Consider the following 12,846-nt stretch of genomic DNA (forward strand, 5'->3'; position numbering starts at 1 on the left):
TTTTTCTCCCCCCCCCCCCCCCCCCTTTCCTGTATGTGTTGCCAGTAGTAATGACCAGCTCCAGTGACTGCTACAGACAATCAAAACCTTCACCTGGGCAGAGCCATGTTGTTTCAAGGACTGTTTGCAGACAGTGGTTTCTAGCTCCGTCGCTCCATATCCACCTCTCTCCATGCCCATTCCTACATAGGGCACTTGCATAGCCTTCTACACTTCTAAAATATTAAAGAAGCCTTTTTTTAAAGGTGAAGAAAGGAATCCAGAGGAGCTGATACTATTCAGCAAGTACGGCAACAGCCTTGCTGGAGTGTGGTCCGCTCTCAGATGATCTCTCCTTGTCATGCTGTGCTCTAGGGAGCTCTAGCTGTTTCTCAGCGCCCCTCCCAAGACGTGGTTTTCATGCAGATCTTTTATTACCAGTTTGCCTGTTTCACAGAGGTTACCAGAGAACTCCCTGTTTCACAGGTGTCTGCTGGGGACTTAAGGTTGGCCAGGCCTGCAGGAACAACTACCTTCCTCCTTGGCAAGGCTCCTAGAATCGCTTGTTGATGATGTTACCAGGATCAGGACTTGTGTACCAAAACAGAATAAGCCAGTGCTTACTTCTTCCAATAGCTCCAAGTAGCAAGTGATTTCTTTCTCTCCTGGATCATCCAGCTGCTGTGTTGAATGTCTCCATTAAAATTCACTCAGGCTTGAGCTTTGCTCCTCTACATCCTACCAAGGGTCTTGTGGTTCTAATTTAACCACAGGTAATATTTTACTTTTTTCCTGCCATCATGCATTAAGGTCAGGTCTAGTACTTAGCTACAGGCAGCTTGCTAAACAAAGGAGAGAAAAGGTCCCCTGTGTTTGAGAGATGACACTAAAAACTAGTGTCATCCACATCTTTCATGCACCAAAATACATATTTCATGTAACTGTAAATGAAACTTGGACACTCACAGGGTATAAATAAGGGTGTCTGCAGCTGTTACTAGCTTTAGATACAAGGGGAAGGTACTAGATTTAGGGGCAACAGTTTTAAATTAGACTTTTAGGTGTCCCAAGTTGTATTGTCTGGGGGAGGGTGTTTTGTTTTTTATTTTCTTTTCCCTCTCTGTAAGAAATAAGCATCTGAAGGGGATTTTACTGACTTGTGCCAGTAGATGGAGACTGGATGGCTGAAGGGCCTGATGTGGAACCGGAGCTTAGTGCTGTGTTGTTCATTTTTCTGGCTATGCATGACTGCAGTTTGCATCCTTTAATTGTCACACCTTGCTGGTCAAGAAACCCCAGGGCTTCTGTTTTCAAGATACTTTGAACACTGAAAATTTAAGGTTGATTTCACAAGGAGCCTGCCACTAACTGCACCATGTTTAATTTTAGTTCAGTTCAGAGGTGGTGTCCTGCTGATACGTGCCCTACACACGCACAAGAAGTTGACGTTTGCCGTTTTGCTAATGGGGAAAGTGTTACTTTTAGAGATGTCTTGTGATAAATTCCCATCTAAGATTAGGTCTGTGGTAAATACTGCATCCTGGTTGGGGGGTGATTGTGGGCATAAAGTTACCTGTACAAAGTGTAGGTCCTGGAAGAAGTCCTTTCTCTAGTACAGTTTTATTTTGATACATCTTTTTATGCTACAGCAAAGGACCGGGAGAATGTGCATCTCACCAGCAGCTAAAGCACTTACCTATACAAATAAACCCTCCCAGCAAACCCTGGTGCGAACTCCGCTGTGCCTTACCCACTCATTATGTAGGATTGACTCTGAATTAACCCCGAGAACATTGCCAAGATGCCCATCTTCCACATGATAACACTTTTGCAGCTGTGTTTTAGGTGGTCCATTATGGGTGCCGTTTGTGAGGCTGTAGAGTCACAATCTGGCCCTTCTCTGCACAGGATTTAGTACTTCAAGTGTAGTTAAAACTGCCGCAGCGTGTGCCTGGAGGGCTCGCAGAGCTGTTACAGCAAATTGCGTGTGAGAGGCCCCTTCCCCAGGTGCCATGATGTGTTTAGTGGGAGCTCTGTATTCCCTTAACTTCTGCTTCCAGACTTTTAAAAAGTTTATTGATGGATTAAGCAGAGAGGAAAAGCTTTCCAGTATCTCTTCAATACAATCATTCATGCTTTTTAAATCGTCACAGCTTCATGAAAAGCAAGGCCGACGGCGATAATTGTTTTTCTAAAGCAAACCTTGACGTATTTTCCAATGAGGCGCCTGGATTGGTTTGGCTGGAGCTCCCTCAACCCCTGATCTCGCAAATATTTACCCAAAGCTCCTGCTAAGGACTGAACATTGGGATTGCAAGAAGGGAGTCGGAAGCGGCTTGTTCCCAGCGGCCTCACGGCTTGTGGCTCCACAGCAGGGCTGGCTCCTGAGGAGAAGAGAGGGAAGGCGGCCTAGCCGGTGGGCAGGCAGGGACCTGGCAGCTCTGCCGGCCCCACGGGGATCCAGACACCTGGGGCCATGACACCGAAACCCCGCGGGACGTGGTCCTGGCACCGCCACAGCCGTGGTGGCTGCCCCGGGTGGTGGCTTTGCTCCCTTTTCTTTCTCAAAAATATCAACCCGGGGAGGTGGGAGCCGGAGGGGGTGTCCCCGCGGGACGCCGGCCCTGCGTGGGGTCTGTCCCTGAGGAGCGGCCCTGCCCCCATCCTCCGCCTCCCCTCACGACCTTGCCCGCGCCACGGGACGCGGCCCGCGGGCTGCCGCGGGAGGGCGGGCGGGAGCTCGCCGGGGCTGAACGGGCCGCGCCCTGGGCGGGCAGCAGAGCCAGCGGCAGCGAGCGCGAAGGTCCCCTGAGAAGTGGAGGGGAAAACAAAAAAAAAAAAGGAGGGGGGGGAGAAAAAAAGTCGCTTCTCGACGAGGATGGGATTCGAACCCACGCGTGCAGAGCACAATGGATTAGCAGTCCATCGCCTTAACCACTCGGCCACCTCGTCACGACAGCTCTCTTTCTTGCCCAGCCTATAAGAACGTACGGCGACTGCTCCTGGCCTCTTCTCCCGCCCGCCGCTCCCTCTGCGAGATGGCGCCGGCTGCTCGGCCCTTCCTTGGTACAACGCAGAGCGAGGCCACCGCGCGGGGACCGAGCAACCCTGCGCGGGCCGGGCGCCACCGCGCCAGCCTCATCGCTGCCGGCTGCGGGGCGTGCTGGTGAGGGGGAATACCGAAATGGCAGGCAGCGGGCTGAGGCCGCTGAGGCCGCCATGTTGTACGGAACGGCGTGTGTATGGGGGCGCCATTGCTGTACGGCGGCCGCCGTAGAGCGCCACTCGGCTGTCGTCACCGACGAGGATTTGGCGCGGGGCGCAGGCGCGCCAGGCGGCGGTTGGGTTTGAATAGCGAAGCGGCGGCGGTCCGGCCGCTAAAGGAGCCGGGGGGCAACGGCGGAGACCAGCGGGGAGCGCCCCGCCGGGGGCTAGGTGTGAGGGTCCTGTCTGAGAGCGGTAGGTGAGACCGGCCGCGGATGGGTCCCGGTGGGGAGAAAGGCGAGAAGGAAGCCCGGCCGGGGGAGCGAGCGCGGGAACGCCTGAGGCGACAGCCGTTGCCTGTCGCTGGGGCGGATCCTGTGCGGTAACGACGGGTGAGGGGAGGGCGGATAAAAGGCGGGAGAAGGTCGGTCCGGCTGGGAGGAGAGGTCCCCCCCCGCACCCCTGGCGCCTTTAGAGGCGAGGCGGACAGAGGGTTGCGGGGCCGGGGCCTGAGGAGATTTCACCTGGGGTGCTTGGGGTCGGGGGTGGCCTCGAAGCGTGAGAGGAATCGCCCCATAAACTGACCGATGAATGCAGTCTTGATCGATGCGAAGTAATTAGCGTTTGGGAAAACACCGATATAAGCGATAAGGAGGTGTAAACTAGCGTTTGGCGGTCGTTCTGGACAGTGCTCCCAGATTGTCAGCCCTGTCAGGGCGGTAAAGCGAATAACACGGGGGATCGTGAGGGAAACAGCTTGAGAACAAAAAGGAATCGTAAAGAGAGACTAAACAGATTCTTACTCTTCAAGGGGGGAAGATCGAGGACGCCTTGGGTGGGCATCTGTAAGATCATGAATGAACTGAAAAAAATGATGGAGTGATTCTTTGTGTTCACAGTGCGGAACTGGGATGTACTTAATTATTAAAAATAAGAATTAAAATAGATGCTTTTTCAATTTTTTTTTTATGTCCAATAACAAAGAATTTCAAATCGGTGCCAGATGCTTGTAGGTCAACTATATGTAAATAAGCTCAAAGAAGGATTAGGGAATGACTACTGAGCATGTTGATTGGGATATGAATTCCAGATTAATAGACCTGCTAACAGCAGGCTCCTAGCAGGCTAAACAGGGCTTTCTGTAGCCATGCACTGTTCTTCTAGACACCTGTATGCATGACCATCTTTTATGTCACTTCTTTGTTGTGTTTAGTCTGATGCAGTGCAGCAGTTTTTACATCCAAAGCATTCAGGCTGCTGGCCAGGGAGCCACTGTGAGGATGCCTGCCTGAAAACAGCGTCTCGGTTTTGTTGCCTCAGAGCTGCAGGCCCTGAAAGCCAAAGTCTTTCCAGCTACCTTTTTGACTGGTACTAACATAAACCTGCTACATCTTTGGTGAGGGGAATTACTCTGCAGAAATAAAACAAAAATAAATTAATAAAGTTTTCTTCAGCAAATCAGCTTCTGTGTACAAGTACAATGTCATTCTGGAAAACTTTTCTGGCTCTTATTTGTTATACCTTCGCATGCAATGGGTATCTTCAAAATAATGCCTTTTTTCTGTTTAAGCAAACAAATTTACTGGGGGAAAAAAATAATCTGTCAGCTAAGTTTTCTCATCATGCTTTCTTGCCCTGCCTAAACATCATCTTTGAGCAAACTGATATTTCTGAAAAGATTGTTCCTTTTCCCTTCCCCTGTAATTCAAACTCTGCTCTGCCTTGTGAGCAATATCCCAATAATATGCAATAGCATTTTATGTGATTTAGCATTTTGCTAAATCTGGAGCTTCCTTTTCCTACATTAGTTTTAGCTTGGAAAAATAAGACTCAATTTGTGGTTTAAAACACCAACAATGAGGTAACTGGTTTGGTGGACAAGGGAGAGCAGTGGATGTTGCTTATCGGTGGGAAGTCATCAGTATGTATGAATACCTGATGGGAGGGTTTAAAGAAGATGAAGCCAAGCTCTTCTCAGTTATATCTAGTGAAGGAACAAGAAACAATGGGCACAAATTGAAATACAAGAAATTCCATTTAAAAGTAAGGGTGCAAACAAATGCAGCAAAGATGGAACAGGTTGTCCAGAAAGCCTGTGCGGTTTCCTCTTTAGAGATACTCAAAACTGAAATGGACGATGTCCTGAGCAATCTGCTGCAGCTTTGAGTAGGGGTGTGGACTACATGATCTCCAGAGGTCCCTGCGTACCTGAGAGCCTGTGATTCTGTGAGATGCAAAAGCTGAGCAGTTCTGTGCAGATATCTCTATTCTAATTGTAAAACTTAATTGTCAGTCTTACAAATCACTTAATCCTTGCTTAGGCAAGGGTTTCTCTTACAACATTGCTTGCTGAGGTTTAGTTAGCAAGGGGAGAATAAAATAACGTGATAAATGCTGTCAGATTGCTTATAGCTTTCCTGTAAGTATACTTTGCGTAGCTATTGAGGGAAGGATGCATGTAGATAAAGATAATCACTGAAATCTAGGAAATAGCATGGAAAATTGCATGTATTGATCTTATAGTGTTGATTCTGTGGTACTTTTTTTTGGTGGTCTTTGTCAGGTCCATGGGAGACTGAAGTTATGAGGAATATTAACCTGGTATTCAAAGCCCTGAATTTTGATACAGTTTACAATAAATGTTAGGCAATATTAAGTCTGTGTTAGCACTGGCATCCTGTCAGGGTGGGTTAATTCATTTTTTCCCCTTATGCAACTTTCGATAAGTTTTGTAGTTTTCTGTGCTAGTGGGAGTTATTTGCATTGACGTATGATATTCTTGGGGTGAGGAAAGTATTAACTAAAAAATTGTCTTGTGTGTCAGAGCAAACTAGCAAACTTTGTATTGTATAAGGTTTGATCACATTTATCTCCCAACAGTTACCAGAATCTTAACTTTAAATAAAAGGACACCTAACCAGTAAGACTTAAACTGTTAGCACAGTTGTTTTATAACATCATATATAACAGTAAAATGTGGACTTGAGAGGCCTATTTTACTTCAGTGCATTTCTGTGACTAGAGAAAGACGGAGAGAAAAATGATAGCATTTAAGGCTAGTATCTGGCTGTGGTTGTATGCAATATTATTACTGAGGTTCATTAATATTTTTGGATTTCAGTACTGTGTTTTATAAGAAAAGCACATCCTTCAGAAATGGACAAGATTTATGCAGACCCTAACATGAATATGGAAAAGTAAGTTTAAACCTTCTAAGAATTTTATTGTGGTATAAATATTATCATTTAGAGGCAAAACTTTTCTTAATCCCTGCAGCATCTCTTGAATGAAATGTGTTTTCCATTGTGAAGAACAACAGGGAGTTTCTTTGATTGTGTGTAGAAAAGCTCTGAGGAAATTTCATAGCAGTGGGCTGTCTGGAGACTAGCTGACCATGGGGTTTGGAGGGCAATCTGCTGAATTTTCCAAAGATTATTTTTGGGAACTAGCGCTGGAATGAATGATCTATTCCAAGCAAGCTTGTTTATTTAATTTCACACTTATAAAAATAATGGAGAAATCAATTTATTAACTTTAAAAATGTGGCAATGCTGTTCAAAAAATACATCTTGGTTCAAGTTTATGTCCTAATACCTGTTTCCTTTTTTTCCCCCTCCAGTGATAATACAGAGCACATCAGAGGGAAGCAACTGTCCTCTGTGAGTAACTTAAGGCATTTGTCAAAAGAAAACCATTTGAGTGAGTGAAGGAAAGAAAGGGAAGCTGTAAAGAGGAACTCGTTTTCTCATCACAGTTGAAGAAAAGCATTCCAAAAGCAGAGGAAGAGCCTGTTAGATTGATATGATTCACTAGGGCACGGGTGGCTCTTATAAAGTCAATCCAGCCAAGTAATCAGTTCTTGTAGTTGGAACTGATCTTCTCAACTATTATATTTTCTTCTAGATTTTAAAGGCTCCACGAAATCCTTTTGATGATCTGGGAAATGGGAATGAATTGACACAGGTAGGTCTATTAAGTCCTTTCTTGCCAATACTCTTAACACCTTCAGTTTGCTCTTCAACTTGTCACTGATTAAGCTATGTCACTAGAATAACATGGGTGTAAAAACTCTTGTAATAACTGCTTAGAAGGTTAATGTCTGGAGCACCAAATATTGTAAGAAATCCATCAAGTTTTTCCTCATACTTCTATTTTACATCAGAATATTTCTTCTGTCAAGAGGAATGAAGAGAGATTAATAGGCATAACTTGCTCCTGCTGTAGTCCATTTGACTTGATGCTTGATCCACCAGTGTACAAGCTGGTATAGTCAGTAAGAAGGTTTTACATCTGATAAAAAAAAAAAAAAACAAAACAAAACCCAGCCTGCCAATTTATTTAAAGTAAAAGCTCAAAATAAACATTTTCTTCTAGAAATAAATACAGAATATATCTCATGTTTATAGTGTCTGTTGTTTCTTAGACATTGTAACTATAGGCCTGTTCAGTTTCAGGATTTCTTTTTAAATGCCATTTCTACCTAGGGTGTGTTCTATGGACTAATGTGCTAGTTGCATCATATATTTGTATGATTCATCTGTTGCTGATTACAGAACTTGAAAACTCATTTTTAGCATATAAGGCTTTCAGTGAAAAAGCCTCTAACAATTTATTTAGAATATGAAACATGAGCCCGAAATATTTATGCACAACACATCTATTTCAAAAATGGGTTGAGTGTCAAGAGCGGCTCATAGTCTTCATTTAAACTTTAATGCCTGTTAACAATGATGGACAGTGCTGCTAATGAGCAATGTAAGACTTATCATATACAGTAGTGTGACATCATTCATAACTGCTTGTGTTGCTGACATGATTTTAAAAAAAATTTGAGTATATTACAGGCTTTGTTAGTCATATGCACACAATGGCATGTTAATATGTATTTTCTTAAACAACGTTCCACTGTCCTGAGACTGAGCTATTTAGTTAGGGAAGCTTATTGTAGACAACTGCACAGCAGTGGTATGATGAATTAGCTTTCCAGTATGTGTAATGTTGCATTGTTACATACCTTGTAACATTGCATTAGTATGACCCTGTAGTCAGTGACACCATTTAACCAATTCGATAGGAAAATGGTGACTTTGATTCTTCAATGAATCCTTCCCTTTCTCCCATGAAGAGAAACCACTATTAATGTTTTTTTCAGCTCTTGTAAGGGAAAACTAAAGAAAAAAAATCCTGTGACTCTTTTGCTAAGCAACTACATATATTTGCCCTAGTATGCCAGACAATATGCCAGACAAAAATCCTTATAACTGGTATTCTGCTTCTTGTGTTTGAAACCAGGCAGTTCTCACAAAGTGATCTTTAGGTCCTACTTCTTGTGAGATGGGTGTCTATATCAGGAGAAGTTGGAGAACTATAAAGTAGTTTAAGGATGTTGGTAAATATCTGTTGTACTTGCTAGGCTCATAGATTATTATTCTGAGGGGGGTTTGGTTTTTTTGTTTGGCTTTGTTTCATGAAAAGCTATGCTTATTGTGGCTTATGGGTAAGAACAGTTCTCTGTATATCAAAGTGTTGTGTTCTTTATTGTCAGGATATCAATACAGAAAAACGTAGGAAAACCTCTCGCCGTGTCAGCTTTGCGAACACCATAAAGTAAGTTTGATCCGAAGGATGCAGATCTACGTCCTTTATTTAAGTATAAAATGCAGGCTATATATAGGTAATAATCTGGTACCCCCCCCTAAAATGCAGGCTATATATAGGTAATAATGTGGTATCCCCTCTGCTGCTTGCATACATTTGTGAGTATTCAGTGAAGGCAGACTGGTGGCTGCTGTTATATTAAGTTGATTTTGAGCCCTAAGAGAGCCATTATTCATTTTCTCTTCTTAGCTAGAAAAAAAGGGTTCAGTGAATTTAATACAATTAAGAATTTTTGTTTCCTATTAAATTTTTTTGTGATTTCCATCTTAAGTATGATAATGACATCTTTATGCTGGAAAATATGGTTGGGTTCAGTAAGCTTCTGGCTTTTGATATCTCATTTCAGAACATACTATATGGAAAAGATTGAAATTAGGGCTGATTTCTTTTACTTTTTTTTTTTTCTTCAAAACAGATGGTCTTGTGGTTTTAAAAAACTGGGTTGTTTTGTTTTGTTTTCTTAGCTGCAGAGTTTTCCAGCGAGATCTTAAGAATAACACAGCAGAGAGAGAAAGTACAGGTAAAATTCCTTTCTCTTATCCTGGTAGGATTCGCAGACTATTAGCAGCAAGATTTTAGCCTGAATTTAAGAAGTCAGGCCTGTCAGTCACAGGTAAGGAACAATATGGTCAGCTGTTTATCATGGACTGGCTGAAAACCCATTAGTTACTGGTATTGTGGACCTTGTAGCTCAGAAAAAGAATTATTTTCTTAGACAAAATGCACCTAGAACAAAATATGCCTTGGAGATTTAGCTCAAAAGAACGCTGAGCAGAATATCATATTCACTCTGTCAAAGACTACCTAGGAAGAATCTGAAAAGCTAATGCATTTTCAAGTACTTGGCTTCTCTGGGTTTTTGCCATGTTAAGAAGGCACATCAATAGTGAGAACTTCAGAACTTTATTTTCTGTGCAGTTTACTCTTGTCTCTGAATGGTTTGAGCATGCTTCTTGCATTGTAATGTCTAATTTCCTTACTATTTTTAGAATGTGCAGCAGATACGAGGAATGATGTCCTGCTTAATCAGTAAGTTTGAAAAAAAATTCCCATGACTATAGAGTTCTGTCCTGCAAATACATTTCTTCACATGACATGCAACCATCAGAATATTACTCCTCAAAGAAATCCAGCATACATATTTATTTAGATATAAAATTGCTCTGTGCTTTTGATTGATGAAAGAAGGGATACAGCAAAAAAAGCATATAACTTTTGGTCACTCACAAAAATATAGCAGTTTCTGAAAAATTGAACAATTACGGCTTGAAACTGCTTCCTTCCAAAGCTGATTGCTTGGCAATGTTTGCCAGAAAAAAACTAGCAGTTTCCATATCTGATAGACGTTGTCTTCAATATTTATTATAATAACTTTTTCCCTCAGGGGTAGATAAACTGTTAGTCTGGCCTTAAAGTTCTTGTCTAGATAAAACACAATGATGGGATTTTTAAAATTAAAATGACCTGGAAAGTAAAATACACAGAAATTGTCTAAATCTGTTATGAAGGGGAATTTCCTACATTTAAAATATATAGCAAGGAAACGGCTTATGTACAGCTGTAGTTTACTCATGTTTTTAAAGGTATCAACCCAATATGGTAACATATGTATGTGTGTGTGTGTTGCACATGTGCATATATATATATATACACACACACATATAAAAAATAAAATTCAGTACTCTAGCTAAGGTTTCTTGGTCTTGAAAGGACAATCAATAAAACAGTGGAGAGCAGAAGGCATTAGAAGTTAGACAGAAAACCACACAAGTTGGACATTGTATCTAGCTTTTTGTTTTACAGAGAAATTATTTGAGGCTTTAGGAACACAGCTTCAGTTTCCCAAAGAGGAAGGAATAACTAAAAGTGGAAGGCTTGAGTTAAAAATAACAAATTAATCTTTTCTCTTTTTTTACTTGTCACTGAGGAATTACAATGCCATCTGTATCTTGAACAATGGCTTTTGGCATGCTAAGATGAGAGAATCTCATGGGAAAATAAGATTGCAACTCAAATTAGAATATACTGAAGACATATAAATAGTGTCTGGTATCTGCTGCCCTGTCCCATATGAGCTATGCAACAGAATTCTCTGCCTTTTCAGTATACTGCTGAAGCTTTCTGTTTTGAAATCTTTTAACAAACTGTTTACCTAACCCACCTTTTGTAGAAATGAAGAATCTGAAGCTGTTCCATGCGAGATCACTGGTGAGTTTGGAAATAGATTTAGTAACAAAATTACTATCATTATCCAAAACTATTGATTCTGTGTGAATAATTTTAATATGCCTAGAACAATCTCCCTGACTGAGATGACTATTGCATGAACAGGCTTTGTCCCATGAGGCTGTTTACAAGCATTGCATTGTAAAAGTATGGGTAGCTCTTCCACATGCTGAAGGGAGTACTGAAAATATTTTTCAGGATATATTTGGTTTTAATTGTACTTACTTACTCAGTGGTATTTGTAAAGCGAGCACATAGATCTTCAGCTCAGTGGATAAAATAATACAAAAATAGTGCAACAAATAGAGTATTTCCTTTTCTTTCAACAGGGATGAACACTTTGCTTCATGCCCCTATCCAGGCACTGGTGCAGCAGACTGAGGTATATGAAGGCTTTTATTTTTTTGGTGCTGAAAATATCAGTGTCCAAAATATATTCCAATAATTTGTGTGGTAAAGATGAAAAATGTAACTTAACTGCCTAAAAAATAAATCCTCGTATTCACATAAAATTCTTCTGAAAGCTAATCTTCTATATTTTGAAGTATTTTGCTAATCTGATAGGCATTATACTGCAGTATTGATAACTCTTTCTTCTAAAATTGCTTGCTAACTTTTCAGTACCTGAGCTAGTTCCTCCATTCTTTTCAGTTCTTATCTAAGAATATGCAAAGGAGCTTATGTTTCAGATAGGTATGGTTATGTATTTTTCTCTCATGTATTACTCTCTGCTTGTGTATTTTTTTCTTCTATGGGTAGAATGGATATGCACAAATGTACTCTGTTCCTGCTGCTAAAAAGCTTTAGACAAATGGCAATGATTAGCATGAAAAAGTAACTGAATTTCTTCAGCTGAATCAAGTAATAACACAAAATTCTTAGCTAAGACCTTCAAAGGCACAATTGCACAGAAATCCTGAACTGTGTTACATGTCAGTGATGACGTTATGGCACTGTGTTGTTAAACAAAGCAATTGTCAAAACAGTCTCACTTACTGCAATGGCTTCCAACTTTTATGTTGAGTTTAAAGATATGGCTTAAAAACATGTGTTAGCTCTTGTTAATGAATGTTAAAAACTAAACCAATCCAAAACAAAAAAAGCCATACAGTTAAAATCCTAGTGTGGATGAGATGTATACCATGAGGCTATAAAGGTCAGATTGAAACTCTTGTCTCTCCTTGTTTTGGGTAATGTATATGGTTGTGCTTCTAGTATATTTCATTTCTTGCATTTATAAAATAGCACATGTAATTTGAAGCAAATGTGAAGCTGTTCTTAATCAAGATATTCATTATATTTGATAAAATACAGTATTATATTTTGTTACTGGCCAATTTTTTCCCACAGTTTTAAAACGGTAAATCATCTCTATTAAAGACACAAAAATCTCCCTAGTCAGTGGTGGAAAAAGTAATTTGAAACATCCAACTTGGTGCTGCTGCTTTGGGGCACATGCATAATACCTTTGGGGCAAGGTTTTTGCCTGCAGTTGGGGTGGGGGAAAGGCAGAAACCACACTGCAGAGATATAGAAAATACTGATCCATAATGCTCAGTAATTGTTCCATGCTTACCAAGATATGTCTACATATGAAGACTTTGTCCAACACTAAAACTGAGACACATTCTTTCAAAAAAAGCTGTTTAAATATTATATGCTCTAATAATTAAGTTGTCATCCTTTCCTTGAATGTGTTATTGGTTATCAAGGAGGACTGAAATCAGTAGTACGACTCCCCCCCCCCCCCCACCGCCCCCCCCCCCCCCGACCCGCACG

General features: G+C 41.5%; 1 protein-coding gene and 1 non-coding gene across 2 annotated transcripts in view; one reads left to right on the top strand and one right to left on the bottom strand.

Annotated features, from left to right (window-relative positions):
- Nucleotides 1-2,849: 2,849 nt before the first annotated feature.
- On the bottom strand, nucleotides 2,850-2,931 carry TRNAS-GCU. The gene has a single exon. It is a non-coding gene; the product is annotated as a tRNA-Ser (tRNA).
- A 1,569-nt stretch (nucleotides 2,932-4,500) lies between these two features.
- Nucleotides 4,501-12,846, top strand: part of CASC5 (cancer susceptibility candidate 5) — a 28,847-nt gene continuing 20,501 nt past the window's right edge. The window contains exons 1-9 of the mRNA XM_010564338.1: nucleotides 4,501-4,579; nucleotides 6,305-6,380; nucleotides 6,803-6,842; nucleotides 7,087-7,146; nucleotides 8,729-8,790; nucleotides 9,306-9,361; nucleotides 9,831-9,870; nucleotides 11,012-11,049; nucleotides 11,397-11,449. Of these exons, the coding sequence (XP_010562640.1) occupies nucleotides 6,340-6,380; nucleotides 6,803-6,842; nucleotides 7,087-7,146; nucleotides 8,729-8,790; nucleotides 9,306-9,361; nucleotides 9,831-9,870; nucleotides 11,012-11,049; nucleotides 11,397-11,449 (390 nt within the window). The 5' untranslated portion in view covers nucleotides 4,501-4,579; nucleotides 6,305-6,339. The remainder of the gene's footprint in view (nucleotides 4,580-6,304; nucleotides 6,381-6,802; nucleotides 6,843-7,086; nucleotides 7,147-8,728; nucleotides 8,791-9,305; nucleotides 9,362-9,830; nucleotides 9,871-11,011; nucleotides 11,050-11,396; nucleotides 11,450-12,846) is intronic.

This window comes from Haliaeetus leucocephalus, unplaced genomic scaffold, assembly GCF_000737465.1.
Source record: "Haliaeetus leucocephalus isolate CR32 unplaced genomic scaffold, Haliaeetus_leucocephalus-4.0 Scaffold177, whole genome shotgun sequence".
Classification (NCBI taxonomy): Eukaryota; Metazoa; Chordata; class Aves; order Accipitriformes; family Accipitridae; genus Haliaeetus; species Haliaeetus leucocephalus.